This window comes from Cyprinus carpio, chromosome A13, assembly GCF_018340385.1.
Source record: "Cyprinus carpio isolate SPL01 chromosome A13, ASM1834038v1, whole genome shotgun sequence".
Classification (NCBI taxonomy): Eukaryota; Metazoa; Chordata; class Actinopteri; order Cypriniformes; family Cyprinidae; genus Cyprinus; species Cyprinus carpio.
The window spans coordinates 12,038,940-12,056,502 of NC_056584.1; the positions used below are offsets into that span (position 1 = coordinate 12,038,940).

General features: G+C 35.8%; 1 protein-coding gene across 3 annotated transcripts; it reads right to left on the reverse strand.

The window, feature by feature from the left end:
- Positions 1-697: 697 nt before the first annotated feature.
- LOC109060293 (protein FAM204A) lies at positions 698-17,258 on the reverse strand. 3 transcript variants are annotated; one of them, XR_006161491.1, is made up of 8 exons: positions 16,869-17,258; positions 16,553-16,640; positions 16,163-16,196; positions 15,358-15,460; positions 12,765-12,854; positions 3,751-3,860; positions 3,218-3,323; positions 698-1,084 (listed from the first exon to the last, which is right to left on the reverse strand). XR_006161491.1 is itself a non-coding variant. In XM_042768822.1 (7 exons), the coding sequence occupies exons 1-7, from the start codon at positions 17,094-17,096 to the stop codon at positions 3,272-3,274; spliced, it is 705 nt and encodes a 234-aa protein (XP_042624756.1). In that variant the 5' UTR covers positions 17,097-17,258; the 3' UTR covers positions 2,536-3,271. The 3 variants fall into 3 exon arrangements, 1 of the variants encoding a protein (XP_042624756.1); XR_006161492.1 differs by lacking the exon at positions 698-1,084 and adding an exon at positions 1,526-1,823; XM_042768822.1 differs by lacking the exon at positions 698-1,084 and having other exon boundaries at positions 2,536-3,323.
- Positions 17,259-17,563: the final 305 nt, after the last annotated feature.

The following is a 17,563-nucleotide window of genomic DNA, read 5'->3' on the forward strand; positions in this document are numbered from 1 at the left end:
AGGAGATTACTGGACAGCCTAATAGATTCTACTTACTTTATCCCATTGCTGAACAACTGTGGAGGACATACATTTTTATTTAAGAAACCTAAAGAAACTGCTAGATACACCGATACGTTACTTTAAATACGTTATTTCACAGAGTTCACAGTCTGTATGGAATGTCATGCAATAAAGACTATAAAATAAAAAAAAAATACAAAATAAACTCACAAACTGCACACAAAAATTTTGTTCTGATACACAAACATGACTCTTATGAATTGGTTCTTTTTGTTGAATCAGATACAGCACAATCAATGTAGCGTGATTAACAATTTTTTTTTCCTATGAGCCTACTTTTATGATTTGTTATTTTTTTATGAATATCCAAAAAAGAAAAAGTTCCACTTTGAATTAGGCCAAATGCAAATCCATTACTGAACTGAATCCAGCAGTTATTGAACATTCGACATCTGAGCCACTTAAAAGTTATCATTATTTTCAGTCATATCAGTAATTGAATAAAATATTCATACTCATATACATATATGCACTGCGGTTCAAAATATTGTGGTCCTTTCAATGTTTTTGAAAGGTCTCTTATGTTCACCAATGCTGCATCTATTTTATTAAAAATATAGTAAAAGCAGTAATATTGTGAAATATTATTACAATTTAAAATAATTTTCAAGAAGTTGTGTGTGTGTGTATATATATATGGATATTATCTCCCCTGCTGCAACAAAAAGTTCACAAATTCTGTATTATAAAGGGTCACTTATTATATAGTATAATTTGTAATTGCATTAACTTTAAACATCACTTACCACCTCAAGACAAAAACTGACTGACAGTGTGTTTTATACCTAATAATTATGTCTCTGGCAAACCTCACAACACTGTTGGAAACATTCTTCAGGCTGTTGCGCAATGCAACAATAAAAATATTTTGCACAAGCCTTTGCATTGTAAATGTGTGTGAATTTCAGGCCTGGAATTCTGGAATGATGAAAAGATGTCATCTTTCAGCAGAGGAGACATTCAGTGTGAAGACTTCTGCAAGATGAGTGTAATTAGCACCTCACAGGTGACATGTGCCCTCTTTAAAAACAAAAAGACAGAGATGACTAATGGTAGACTGATGAGATGCGGTTTAGCCTTGGACATGTTCTGAACACATTCTGAGATATTTGTGATATGTGGAAGCATGAGTTATTGAAACATGCATAAATTAAGGCGTTTCATAAAATGAAATATTATATATGTGTTACATTATATATATATATATATATATAATGTATGTATGTATGTATGTATGTATGTATGTATGTATGTATGTATATCAATTATTGTCAAACAACATTGTTGGGTTCTTCATCAAATTCAGTATATAGTCCGAAAGTTTAGATGTATTTTTTTCCTTGGAGAATTTCAGTCTTTGCGGTCATTAAATATCTAACACAACTTAAGAACATTTTTATTTTTATTTTTTAATGTATTCAGGTCTAGATTCTATAGAATAAATTCTAAAAGACTTTAAGCATTTTATCAGAAAGAATAATTGGAAACACTGGCCTGCAAACATCTAACACTCTGTCTACTCTGGACGTTACCATTTTCGCATCACACCGCAACAGCTAGAAGTGATCTACACTGGACGCAACAGAGCAACCGTTGCAAATCCATTTGTCCTGCATGTCAGAAACAGCACAGACACTTGGAGAACGTCAGAAACAGACGAGGCATCAGTTTACTGTCGGGGATTTGTCATGTTGCATCGCCTCGCGCCGCACCACATCCAGTGTAGAGAGAATCACTGATCTTCTAGATCCTTGCATCCGCTGTAGACACAGTATAAGACTTCACATACTGTACTAGCGATCTATCAAACACAATTTGACTGATATACTAAAGAAGGCATTTACAATAGAGTGGTGCTTTACTTTCAGTGAGATGTCTCCGTGGTAACTGGCAGGGCTGAAACCACACACCTTGCCTCGAGGCAGCACTGACAAGTTTGTGCTACAGTTGTCTGTTGGCTGTTGTCAGGGTGGGTATGTCAAAGCCGTAAAATTACAGATGTCACCACCTCAGGCCAACAGAGCATAAATCAAGGGAGTGCGTTTCCACATTCCCACTAATGACCTCATGAGGAGGAGGAGGAGGTGGGAGGGAGGGATGTTTAAAAAGGAAGGTGCTAGGCATAAAAAAAAATGAATAAAATAAAATAAATAATAATTATGCATTATTTATTTACCCTCATCATGTGTTTTTTGTTATTTTCAACAGAAGGAAAGCCAATAAAATATCCTCAGAAGGTTTGGAAAAATGGAAAATATGGATATTTTATTATTTTATTATGTTTCAATGATGTTTTGTTGTGCATTTTTGGAACTTGAATGCCCCTGGTGCCAATTCACTTTCATTTTATGGTAATTAGCAGCATTAACATTTTTTAAAGCTTCTTCTTTCTTCTGAGTTACTTGGAGGAAAGTAAATCATACAGGTTTGGAACAAATACAATAGCAGATTTAGGATTTTTTTAACATTTTGTGGTCAACTATTCCTTTAAAGTAATCATATCAATAGAATAGTATCTATACATTCTATACAGGAAAAAATACATTTCATATTTGGAAAATGTAGTCAACTGAATCTTATTTAACAGACATGCTTATAAAAATATGCACCGTTCACAGGAATCCTCTCAAAGATGAATCATGTGTTGAGTCCAGTGTCATACACACCGTTCTCCATCTCGTTCTCTTTCTCCCTCACACAGTCATCTTACACTCGAACCCGACTAAACTCCTCGTTTATGACTGCTCAAACCTCCTTACAGCCTACAAATTTCATTTTGCCCAGGCAAATCCTATTGCATATTATCCTGTACATTGCATTAGGCCCCTAATCTCTCCTTTTTCTTCTCTCGCTCCATACCTCCATGGAAGAAAATAAGCGGCTCCTGATTAACCCACTTACGGGAGTAAATAAATGGCGTGCACAGCTGTATGCGCCAGATTTAATTATAAAAAAAAAAAAAAAAAAAGAACATACATACAATAACGACCAATCTAACAATAATGGTGTACTTATGGAATTTATTTAGCTACATAAAAAAAATGACCCTCAAATCTGAATGATTGACCAAAAAAACTGATTCAGAATGAAATAAAATGTTAAATGAGAAAAAAGGAAATCTGAATGCAATAATACTGTATTATAAAAAGATTACCTCTATAAACAATTATCAACATGCCAAATCTTTACTCATCAACTGCAGTGAATATCACATGAATCCCATATTGCTTTTGGTTTCCCATCTTTTCTTTGCTTCAAACCTGAAATTACAATAACAACAACAAAAACAAAAAAGCATGTTGTGAATGTGACAAATTTGACTCAAAATAATCAGGAATTAAAATAATAATAATAATTTATAAAAGCAATACAGAAACACAGATTTGTTTGGATAAATATGGTTGCATATAATTGCAGGCAATGCAAAAACTGAATCTGAAAAGTATAATCGCTGCTATAAGCTCACAATGGGCATTCAGAGACCCTCTGAAGGGACTGACTGACCAAAAAGATAATCAGCATCCACATACTCATTAGAAAGCTCTAGCGAATACACACGAGTTAACACACAGCAGCATCTCCAAGAAAGAGGAGACATTTAAAGTGTGAAATGTAGAGTGACTTAATGAAACTGCAGGGTATCAGCACCAGGGACAAACAGAAGAAGAAAAAAAGAAGACAACAAACCCCCAAGCGATTTGCTTCCTTCTTTTTCGGGCTGCCCTGGAAGCCTCCGCTTCCTCTTTGGTGCGGGCAAAGTCACGGCAATCGGCGGCTTGTGCGATTTTCACGGCCAGCTATTGAGAAGGAGACAGAGACAAGCTCCATTAGCAGGAGAAAATCAGTCTGCCTGGCAAACCTCACCAGTCCTGCCAGTGTGTCAAGGTGGTGCTCGAAGAATGCCTCCGGTTCATATCTTCATCACTGCGAGGATGGCAGCACAGATGGACACACACATGCTTGAGTTTAAAAAAAAATAAGAATTTGCGGTTAATAGATAGAAGTAGGACACCCAACCCTCTGTTTCACCACTCAGCTTGGATGTGCATAATTAATGTTATTATCTCACATACTTAATCTGTTCATCTAAAGAGGACCTTTAATTCTGAAAATTGCAGTGCACGCACTTAGGATGGCTAAATGAATGGAGGAGGGCGAGGGGCGCATGTCGGCGGTATCAGTGAGGGGAAATGTGTGTGGTGTGGTTAGATTAATTCCAATAGCCAGAGTGACACAGAGGGCTCAGGAAACAAAAGAAGAGTCCGGGCCTCTTCCATCACTCCTGGGAAGGGTTTATTATTGGACCGCAAGAAACTCTGATAAACACTTGGACAAATTGTAAACCCTTTTTTTTTACCCACTGCTTTTCTTTCACCTCCACTGTATTTTTTTTCGTGGTGTGTGGGGGGGGGGGTAATTCTTTAGAACAGTGAAAGAACATAATCAGAGGGAACACACAAAAAAAACTCAGTTGGTAATGAGGAAATGTGCCACCATTTGTAGGCTCAAAAAAAAACCTGGAGAGAGCAAGAGAGTGAAAAAAAAATGTTTCAATTTTAATTAAGTGGGATAAACTTTATTAGAAAGACTGAAACTAAAATATCTCCTAATGCATGCTGGGATTAGGCAGGTCAGAGCGAGCAGGAAGGAGAAATTAAACTCTAAAGGCTTTTTATCGCCATATTTCAGGAACCAAGGGTGTAAAATGTTCTAATTTGGGATACATTAAAAGCCATAAAGGTCTTTCAAAAAGATTAATGGTACTTTGCTTGGATTTAAGATAAGGCCTTTAGCAGGCTGAGAGAGCGGGGTTCTGGCTGGGCCCTCGAGGCATTCATCTATACAGGCACTTGGAAGATTTGTAAAGGCGTCTGCATAACCTGAAGCTAACACACTATGACAGTTTTTTTAAATCCTTGCCATTTTTTTTCGAGGTTTTAAGAGCCATAAATCATGTTTTCTAGCAAGACAGCGCAGAGAGAAATTATAATGGGTGATCATGCCCATGTTTAGCACAGATCCGCTCGCAGATAATTCACAGCAGGGTGTTTTTGGACAGGCGCGTTTAAGCGGAATAGGTGCTAAAGCTATCGCGAGCAGAAAAGCGTGCGCAGATCACGAACAAGCTTTATTCAAAAAATTACAAAAATAAAATATAAATATATATATAAAAAATAATGTCATGGGTAAAAAGCAGCATTTTGAGACAAGAAAACAGGATTTTTTTTTTTAAATCTTGAGATTTATCTGCGTTTTCGACACAAGGATTACCCACATCCACTCCAGCTTTAACCAAATTTTGCCCCCGCCACCAAAATAAAGCCCCCCTTCGCTCTTCCAGCCAGGACACCCCAATTTTTACACACATTACTATATTCAAAGCATTAAAGGTCTTAATTTTTTTTTTTTTTTTTTTATCAGTCCAGTCTACAATCCATGATTGTCTTTACTGGGGCTCAACATTAATGTCAAGCAAGTTACCTAGGAGACAGAACAGATCAAAGAGACAAAAAAGAAAAAAAGCTCTCAAATGTCTGATTAATCAAGTCTTGCAAACAGCTTATTTCTTTTAGCCTGCATGCAAGTATGAAAATGAGATTCGGAGCGCAGTACATTGTGCAGATTTGTTCATTCTTATCAGAACAAAGCCGGCGGCAGCTTATTTCATGGATCACTGGCACTGTCATCAGTGTAGCGCAGAGCAGGTGACAGCACTTCTTTCTGTGGCAAGAACAAAATTAGCAAAAAGTCGGCACAAATTAGCCTCTCATATTTTCAGTAATATGACATTATTTTTCATTTACTTTTTGATCCACTTTTCATGATTTTCCCTCCTTTTTCATCCTTATCCCCCCTCCTTTTCCCTCTCGTGACTTAGTGCCAAATCCTTTCACATCAAATGCGGGCACAGAGAAAAAATGCAGGGCAGGAAAAAATGGAATGAAAATCACAATGTGTGTGTGGGGGGGGGGGGGGATAACATTCACAACAATAAGTGCTTGTGCTCTTTGTTCTAGGTAGTCACACTAAACCTTCCCATATTTCCGGAAGAATTACATTCAGTGCATTTCCATTGTCATTTACCTCTCTTCTCTCCTCTTTATAGGTATTGTGTGCCATTTACACCAGTCTTTGGCAAAGCCTTATTCAGTGCTGGGTTTATTTAGCACCATTAATGACATGACCTTTGAAAGGTCCGTGAGTGATGAATTCATGCTGCTCAGCACTGTAACTGCAACAAGGGGCCACTAGGTGGGTTAAGTCAACAGTGGTGCAGAACCCAGTTGGTAATGTATAGTAGATCATTGAGTGCCACGCAAATGCTGTAAAGTAGATAAAAAGTTAACATGCAATATAAGCATTCTGCATAAATTTACAATGCTAGCTTGTTACCTGATTTCAAAGAGCTGTTTATTCCTTATAATTCTGCAATTTTTGAGCCTTCCACAATTATATGAAAACAACGGTTAGAAACTATATGACAATAATGCCTTGCAAACTCAGATCAGACAAAGCTTTGAAATAAATAATATTTTTAATGATCATAACTTAAAAAAAAATAGCTTTGAAATAAATAAAAACATGTGAAAAAAACATAAAAAAAAAAAAAATTCTAGTGATTTTCTTGTGGTTTTTTTGAATATGTTTAAAATAGGTTTTAAATCTTTTATGTATCTTTGATGTCTAAATGACGAAAAAGAAAGGGTTGCAAACAATTAAAACTCTTACAGTTGTATACTAGCTTATACAATAGTTGCACATAACATTCACTCTGTAAAATAAGTCAAACACAAACACACCTTAATGCCAATATAACATGGTTATAGTCGGCTTGTGTAAGACTGGAATAAGCATCCAGTTAAGGTTGTTTATGGGTGGTTTGTACTTACAATTCTTAATAAATGCCACTAGACAATATTTAAATTTCCCTCTTTTACACTAACATTACCAATAAATTAATAACATCATAATTTTTTTTTACCACGCCAAATGGGTTCAGTTTAAACGGCTTGTAATAATCACATCTTGCATTAAAACCACTGCATTGCCTGAATGAAAAGAAACAGGCCACGCTCCCGTGACAATACCCTGTGTCATCTACACTAAAGCGGAGGAGGCGAAATCCTCTCAACAAAAGTGACATATTGAGAGTCCTACACTTGATATCCTTGTATACAGTGAAAGATCCAGTTAACATAGCTTATCAGTCTCAAGGGGGTGGTGGGGGAAATAAGACAAGGAGTTCCTGTAATCTTGCCACTAACTTGACAAACAGCATTACAAGACATACAGGGAAGCAGCCTCTCTGAGGGGGATCTAGTTGGAAAAGCTCTTGGTATAATGCGCTTCTCTATGTTTCAGCCCCAATAATCTGATTCCAGATACATAAGACTGTCATCTTCAGGGAACAAGGGAGTGGAAAAAAGTCTGAAAGTTCGCTGGCTTTGTGCGCATTTCATTATCTTCCCTCTTCTGAGCAGGCAAGGCTTATTAGCAAGCTTTGAACTCACACTTACAATAATGTGCCATCAACAGTTTTATAAGCTAATTAGAAAAACAGTTTAATTAATGACTGACTGGCAATAAAATGGCATTCAGAAAAAAAAAAAAAAAAAGGAAACAAGGGTGCTAAGCTTCCACTACCACCAATTAAGGGCTAATTACAAACAAATTATATATGTGTTTTGCTGTGGGCTTTAATTCGGAAAAAAATGGTTTTAATTAAAAGAGAAAACATGCTAATTAATTAAACAGCACAAAAAATCTACATTGAAAAGTATGCTTTGTCTATCAAGTAATTAATGAATTACAATAATCCAAATGAGATTCCCCAGCATTTGATAAAAGCTTACGACCCATTTCAAAATTAATGGGCAAAAATTTAATGCGAGTCATCTACAGATATAATAAAAGTTCATTCTGTGATAAATTGCTAATGCTGAAAGAAAATGGAACAAAGAGGAGAGTTTTTGCTTAGCAGCTTTCTTGTTGCCAGAGGGGCCCGCACAGGAGGAAGAGCTGGTCTTGTGTTTCTGCACAGATTGGGTTTTATCAATGAAGAAAAGGGCTAAAAATGCCTAAACATACGGCTTTCAAAATCAGAAAAAAAGATGTTAAGATGATTATTAATTAGGTGAAAAAAAAATAAAAAATAAATAGACAAACATTATGTTGAATGCAATAAGCCTTAGCAAGCCTGTACAAAAGCAGACTAACTTCTTACACAAAAGCTGTCAAACTAGTGCATTTTAATTGGATTGGTCTCTACCAATGAGTTTGATCTAGCTGCAATAATAGCACTTCAACCAGTATGATACCCCGTAAAGAACACACAAAGGCAAACTTACAGAGAACCTTGTCATTAGAGATCTGTTCGTAGTTACTGACACATGCTGTACTTCAAATGCATATTAGAACAAAACCCCAGCAGACTGGTCAGAGATGAAGACTGATAAAGGAAATGGCAAAGCAACACATTTAATAGGTGTACTAACGCCAATTCTAATGCGTTATCTTGGCTGTGACGCAAAAGACAAGTGAGCATGCAAGTCATATATATGTGCCTATGTTAATGAACTCCCGCTCACTCACTCGACTTTATCTTTTTTGTCCCCTCCAACAACTCCTTTTCAGACTGTGTCTCCATCTTTGAATCATTTTCATATTGTCTGACTCCTGGAGAACTTGAAATGGACACAGTACCCCCCACCGCTCAAGACGGAAAAGTCTGCGTTTTGAAGTGGTAATGCGGAGCTAATATTTGTGATCAGGGCAGAGAAAAACTGTAGGAAATAATAAAGTGTGACAGTCCTTTGTTTAGTCTTGCTCAGTTCGTCTTTACCACTGAGACTTAGATTGGAGCTCTTGTTATAAAATGTGCTTAGAAGGTTAAATTAAACCCCTTAAAAATAAGTTGGCGCAAGTAATTCATTCTCTACAGGCAAAAGCTGTTCAAAATAATAATAATAATAAAAACCATGAATATTAATTTCCAAACAATCAAAGCTTTGGCATAATCTTTGAAATGTAAACAAAATTATGCTAGACATTCTAATTATATTATCAAATCATCAAATTTTTCATTATCTTAAACACTGGCTTTACGATTATATACAGTATATATGACAAAACAGCACAAGACAACAGTGTACTTCATATTTTCATGAAGCCAAAATGTTTCTAGCTTTAAAGTTCAGTTTGCCGAGGCATTTTGAACTGGCACCTGTGTGTTTTCTTTTGGTTAGAGGATATGCAGGGAATTTGATAATGCTGTATTTAATTCTGATCAATTAAAAGGCTTTTACCTTTTACACAAATGCATAAAACACTTCCAAAAGAAGAGTTAAACCTTCTACAGAATATTTGAATATTCTTTTATGAAAGGGAAATCTCAAAGGAACCTTTACTATCCACATTTGTCTTTAAACACCCAGACAAAGATGAAAGCCCACATATCACACACTTTTTAGGATAACTTGAAAGAAGGTTTTAACAAATTTGCTTTAATTTGCAGATTAAAGGAAACAGGGAAAATATTATATGATTAAAAAGCTTCACAAGGAAGCAACTGATAATTCCTCTACATTTAAATGTTTCCCAACAGGAGATTTTTATATATAAAGCATGAAAGTGTTTGAGTTGAGAGCAAAATAAAAAAGATTTATTCCAGAGGATAAATAGGTTATGACCAATAAAATCCTTCAAACATGGTCATATTCTATAAAGATCATTCTCGAGGACAAAAACAAGGGCTCAAATAATATCACAAGACCTTTAGTACGTCACTGTCTCATTTTGAACACTTTAATTTGATGCTGTATTAACATGAAAACATATTTTAGAACGTCTGATATTTCATATATCAGTAGACACAAATATTAGAAGCTTGAAATTGAAGCTTGCACAGTTGGGATTATTGACTGTTTGGTTGTTCACCGAATTATTTCAAACAGCTGTGTCTGCAGGAACATTTATCCTGGGCAGAGCGCTCTGTGGCCGCACGGAGCGCTGTGATAATGAATAGTAGCCGGATTAGAAATTAGGGCATAAAATGCTTCACTAATATCCAAATTGCCCCCAAGGACCCTTGAAACGGGGCAACATATTTCTCTGTTTATCCAGAGTTTGTGTTTTATTCATAGGAAATGTTGCATGATAGAAGGTTTTTTGTGTTGTGATTACTTTAATTCAATCAAAGCACAAAGAAGAGCAGTAGCCTAATGATTAGCACATTGAGCTCTGGTGCTCATATGGTTTATTCTAGTTCAGATCTGGTTTGCAACACTTTCAGATTCAATTCCTCCCTTTCTCTTTCCACCATTTCCTGTCCTTTCACTACTCTCTACTAAACAAAAGTGGTAAAAGACCAACTATTGACCAATTATTTCACAATATGACTGTTTTTACAGAATTTTGATCAAATAAATGCAGCCTTGGCAAGCATAAGAACTTCTTTTAATTTTTTTTTATTTTATTTTATTTTTAATAAATCTTACCAACCCCAAACTTTTAAATATTAGTATATAGGTAGCTACAGTGGCACATGCATTCAGCCATAATGTATGGCTACAATAACAAATGGTGCAACTCATGTACCTAAATCTGAAACCCTTAGTTATCTTCCATATGTGCAACCTGTTCTATCATTGCACAACTTAGAATGATGTTACCCTGAAACTTTGGATAAATAGTGAAAAATCTTTCATACCCACATCTCCATGAGAGATGCTACATCAGTCTATAGAGCATTAGATGACAAATGCACATTACCTGGCGAAAACTATAATGTACAGTTTTTAATGGAGAACAAATACAGCAGCTAACAGTGGCATTACTGCACAGCGACTGCCAGCGTTCTGTCAGAGGCAGACTTCAGCTGTCTGGCTGAGCGAGAGATTCGAGACTGCTAAGTCTGCTCAAATCCACTGATGCTGTAAGAAGCTTTCTATGACAACATGGTAAGTCAATCAAAGACAAAAGCCATGCAGTTTGTATTTGTGTTTTTACCTGCAAGCCATGCCAAACTAATAACACAGTCTGCTTTAATTACTATAGCAGTGTTATTTTATAAGAGAGACTAACCTTAAACATTTCAGTGCTGTCATTTGCAAGCATTTAGACAGCATCTCTGAAATGCTTCTTTACCTGCTTTTGAAGTCTAGATAAACTCTCTGTGAAGGAATGCTTAAATCTGCCATTCTCAACCAAATAAAAGAACAAAGGCAAGGGCTGATATAGACGTGTGGCATCACAATGAAGCCCATGTAATGATGAAATGTTTCCGAGAATGGTTTCCAAAGAAACGGTTAATATGTCTCTGTCTACCTTGGAAAGAATAAGATAAAACCACAAAGATACTTCAGAGATAAGTGTAAGTGGCATCTGTATGGATTACCGCGTTAAGACTCTCAAAAGAAAATTGCCAAAACCAAGGGCCTGTTGTTGGCATTACCAAGCAATTTAATGCTTGTTAGGAGCATGATTATCACCTTGCTTTGAACTGATTCAGATCAACAATCAACAGCATCACAATATGATTTCATTAGTGCGGAGTAAATGGTGTCATTTTTGCATTTACACCAAGAGAAACAGAAGCTGTAATTGATTACGTAGGAAACTCATATTTGAGGTTAACACGATTAACGCTGCTCCACCCAATTAGATGGATGGGAAAGCTTTATCGAAGCATGACCGTTTATCAACAACAAACTACAAAATTAATCTTAATAGAAAATTAATTATTGAAGAAACTGAAAACACATTTAAAAACAGGAATAGCTTCAGCTGCAGTATGGCAATAAACCGTAAAAAAGAAATTTACCTTCACAATAATGTACTTACAGAATGACTCCTACAAACCATTTAGTTAACCTAAATATAAAGTTAATAACAAAGATTAATTAGCGCTTTTTGCAATATATCATAATGAAATTGCAATATGAAATAAAGCTTGTTTAGTAAAAAAAACACTCAGTTTGGGGCAGAGTGATAGAAGAAATATACATGATATTTGCATTAAAAAAATAAATAAAAATAATTTTTTCTTTAAAAATGCTTCGACTTCACCAAATGTATATGTAAGTGAACTGGAAGCACTCCCCCAAACCTTTTCTGTACTAAACTGTTTAAGTTTGACAGTGAACATCAATTCCATGCCGGAATTTAGTGGAATGCATTTCAGATTCCATTGAATCAAAGTTGCGAAGCTTAAAAATATTGCCCGCTATGATTGCCCCAACTTCAGAAAAGTTGAATGTCTTTTTAACTGCAATTACAGCTGTGCGAATGTTACATTTTCTGCCAAATTAGCTTCGAAGCGCTTGATCCTACGTACACTCCTAAAATGTGTCTTTTTAAAACTGCAGGCACTGTATTTAGGTATGAGCTCACTTCAAAGGTGTAAAACTGGCACCTTGAAAATGTTTTAGCGCTCTGGTTGAAAGCATTGTAGCCTTCATTAAAAGGCAGAACCGAAAGTTCTATAGACACTGCCGTACTTCAAACTGGGGGAGGGCTTTCCATTAACTTTGGTGTAAAAGGGTTGCAAGACTTTCTGCCCAAAGTTGAATGATGTGTGTGCGTGCGTGCGCATGTGTGTGTTTGTAGCCTCTGTGTCTTTTCAGGCAAAATGGCCACAGACCCATTAGCTCAATTTGTCACAGTTGAAGCGCCCCCCGAGATGGCTTATCTGGGCAACATACCTCTCGAGTAGCAAGTCTGTCACTCAGTTCTTCCGCCTTCCCACAGTCCCCTTCAGCGATGGCACTCTCTATACTCTTTTGCAGGCCTGACTGAAGATGAGAAGGAGAAAAATAAAATGAAGTGATTTTCAAATAAAAAAAGAGAAGGATGAGAAAAAAAAAAAATCAAAGAGTAACTTAAAAACTCCCCCAGGCATTTCTTTTTAATATGATTGCCATTACAACAAATATGTAGATTTCCTCTCGTAAATGAAAATCGTTGGTTGATTAAATATTAGGCAAAAAAATCTGTCTAGCCACAGGAGGTAACCAAACATAAATGCTGGTCTTTAATTAGATATTTCCATCAAAGCAGCAGGACTGGTGGAGCAGAGCTCTCTGTCTGCTACTATGGATCTTCATAAGACAAATCACAAAACAAAGACACAACATTCTCATTTTCAACAAATTTCAACAATTCTAGATGTGTTTGTTGCTCTTATTGGCCAAAAAAAAAGGTGTGAAAACCCAACAATACACACATGTATGAACATCCTGATGTAATTTATTCCTGAGCTAATGTATATTCCATATAATGATTTCAGAAATGGCCATATAATATTCATTCTGCTTAGGTAAACATTTCAGAGAGACTGTTCCAATCAGCCTCGCTCACAACTCTATTAAAACGTATTTTCACAGCATATGCTCAGCCCTTTAATAATGTTTAATCCAAAATAGATATAGCCTTTGAAAGTGAGGGAAAATGGGTCAGCAGAGCTGTCTAATTTAACAGGACAACTGGATATATATAATCAAAACAATATTTTAACTTCCTAATGCAAAATTATTTGAGCTCAACATTAAAAGATATGGACAATTGAATTAGCAGCGTTTTCCTACTTAAAACAAATTACATTTGCCAACATTCTGCTTACATGACAATTTAAAAATTCAAATAATGGCAAAAACTGTTTTAAGTTAATGCTGCAGAATGATAAGTAATACGCATTAGTGCAAAATTGGCTTGAAGTTACAAATGGATTACTTCTGTTTACAAAGCTTTGCACTAAAAGAGACTTATTTATAGAAAATTTTATCAGGAAATTCCTGCATGACGAAATTAAATTATGAATATGAGCCAATGTACAAAGTCAGCTTTCTTGAATCATTCCTCATTCTCTTACATATTCTACTCTCATCTCACAAAGTACAGGTCAAAATCATATACTGCACAAAAAAGATGTATCATTGCTTTAAATGAAAACTGAGCTGAATGATATCTAAGCAAACCTGTGCAGACACCACAGACAAACATCTGTTGCTGCTAACAGCTACAGTGACATAAAATCAGTGCTGATACGGTGATTATTATTAAAATGTCTGTTTATAAATATGTTCTTAAGGAAGTAAATGACTATTTATGTTCCCGCACAATGCAGCCATATGCACACACTAAAAGCAAAGACATAATGGTAATTCTTCCACTAAGGGGACTTTTCCCTGATATAAATTTAAAGAAAATAATATATTACAATAAAATGCATTACAGTAGCTTTTTAATGGTTTAATGGATCTTAAATGCCGCAATCTACCTTGCACTTTTAAAATAAAATAAGTTCAATTAAATAAATCATGTTTGAAAATCAGATTTTTTTTTATCATGACTTGAGAGCAGGTTTGTTAACAAATCAAACAGTATTTGAGAAATTTTCATGTTAAAATTCTCAAATATTTAACAAAAAATATCATTACACTCACATGTCAATTTCCAAAATCCATTAACTCCAAAATCAAGTTAATCAAAGCCATTATCAGATCTTTATTCCAAATCCAAACATGGAAAAATTTGGAGAAGTTTCATTTTTCAAGATTTCAAGTCATCTCAAGTGCCACTAACAGAAAAATCACCCATTAACATTAAATTAAGCATTTGTCTGTAATGATATGCAATATGGAAGTGCTATGAAACAAACAAAGATTCTAATGCAACATTTTTAACAAAATGTGAAACTCAAAGAGGCTGATATAATCCAACTTCACTTTGCTGAATTCAAGAGTGAGTAATACTAAAAATAAATGGTCCATTTACAGAAGACAAATAAAGGCATATGCTGTTTGTTATATTGTTTATGCTGTTCTACAACATGTGATGCCCTTTCAGCATCTGAGTGGGAAAAATCTTAATGTCATATTTGTTACAGAAGCTGTCCAGTGTATATGATTTGCAAGCATCCCCCTCCCTATCACTGAATTACAGCATTACACAGAGCTCTTGACTCCACTGTGCTGTGGCTTTCAAGGGAGAAATCCACCTCATATGAGAAATATTAAACACCAACCAGAACAGACAGTGCAGCTACATCCTCATGTCAAGATTAAGGTAATCTCATCATTAAATATAATATGATCTATTCTGTTATGCTCAGTGTCATGCAGAAGAAAAGACGCCTCCTCGTTCTGTCTTTCACATTTGATAGAGGAAACAATTACGAGTTACACATACAGTAGGCACAGAACAGAGAGAGGAAGTTGGATAAAAATGCTTTGAGCATCTGAGTGGAATTAGGACACCCACAGAGTGGTAGAGGAAGATGGCGGAAATCATTATTACCATGAGAGGAGGTCTGCTACAAGGAGGCGGCTTGAGTCTATCATTGATGCCAAAATACTGCGTGAGCTCCTTCCAGTGCTCCTCCCGTTTCTCTTCAGGCTCCCTGGGCAAAGACACAGAATGACAAGACTTTCTTTTTATTATTATTATTATTATTATTCTTCACTCCAGGACTAACATGTATACTTTGTGAGATTCAATTATTTCTTCACACATCCCTTTTTGCTATAACTGGTGGATTAGAGAGCCAGTTAGTATTTGGGAATATATGTGTGTTCAGTAAAACAGGCAAGAGGTTTCAAATATGAAGAATTTTGTACTAAAATTTGTTCCCCTGAAGGCTGAAATGATCTGAACAGATTAAAAAAAACTAAGCATCATGCAGCTGCCAATTTTGTAAAGGGTTAGAAAAAAAACTCCATGCACTAAACAACTATGGATCACACGCCACCGGACTTTTCAAATGGTTCCAAACACAACAAACTCACACAGAAACATGCGTCTTGTTGCTTGGAGATGCATGACATATGAAATCAATATGTGCTCTAAAATCGGCTCAAAATACCAAGAGAGTTTTATTGCCCTGATATTAATATGAGTTATTCAGTACATATTCACCTCAGCACCGAAAAATTAATTCAAAAGTGTGTAAGGCCTAAAAACGTGTGTTTCAGCTTTGAGCTGTTTACACAACATCTCTCATAGTCTTTCTCATGACCTGCTGACTAATGTACTGATGTTATGATGGAATGATCTATTATGGAAATCATCATCAACTGTCTTGAAGCATAACTGTCCATCATACCTTTTCTGCTCAGTGTCGGAGTTCTGTGTCCTGCCTGTTTGAGGTGTAAAAAACAAAATATGTTATTACATTGCATATAAAAAAGCTATGTACAAGCAGATAAGAAAGAGTGAAACTGTGTTATTAATCTCCTTAAACAATGATGCCTGTGGATTATATTAGTTCTACTGTGGTAAATCCTACTGGACACCCATGTTTAACCCCAACAACCAAAACAAAGTGTCTGGCATTGTGACTGCAAGAGAAACTCCTTTCAAACACAAATCAACAAAGCTGTATGAATTGTTATGTTTGCATGGAAATGAATAAATAGGATACTGTTAACAACAATAGAAATAATATAGGAGAACAGCACGTGTATGTAATGAGAAGAAAACTTGTTCTAATGACCTTTCTTGTGCCGCCTTTTCCTTTTCCGCTTTGTTTGCGGTTCCTTCATTCTCTGATCATCTTTTGCTCTCTGGAGCTCTTTGAACTTCTGCAACATTAACAAAAACAATGCCTTTAAACAATGATTCTGACATAATGATATTAAAATAAATTGTGAATGAACCAACTGCAACTTGCTTTGTTTATACTGTAGTGGTTTTAACTGTTTACTGCCCAATTAGATCAATAATACATAATTTAATCACTGCAAGATCTGCACTCTCTGACATTAACGTACTGCTTACATGCATAACTACAGTAAGTCAGATCCACGTACTTGCCACTTATCCAAGGAAACTCCAGGAAGACAATCATCCCCAAATGCATCGTGCAAACCAGTTGTTGTGTTATTATATTCAACCTGTGCACAAGCTGAATGTGGTTCTGTGTCTGACTGACGTGAGAGCTGCTCGCCTTGTCTGTTTTCTGCTGCTTCCCCTTCATCACCATCATCAGAGCTCAGGTCAGCCTCAGTGAGACCTGGCGGCAAGAGTCCACTGTACATTTTAAATTTGGCAAATCATCCAAACCGTGACTCTTGAGGACGTCCGCATTATCCTCTGCCAAGAACTGGTTTTACAATATCATAATATATCAAAGCACTACAACAACAACAACAGCATGACGCTTACGTTTGCCTTCTGTATTTCCGTGTTTTGAACATAGAGCTTCATTATTGGATCGGCGGAGGAGCAACAGCAGCTGTAACAGAAACGCTGATTGGTCACTTCGATCTCATTATGAAACGTGATCCTCCACTTTACAAAATAGTGGCGGCCGCTGTTCTGTGTAATGAAAAATAATTCACGGCTAATATTTCAGTTAATTTCGACAATTTGTCCAGCTCTGTATAATAATAAAATAACAATTATTAAACGGACTCAAATACTCAAACGGAATTATTAATTTTTTTAATTTATAATTTAATGTATTCGTTAATTTTTTTATTATTATTATTATTATTATTATTAC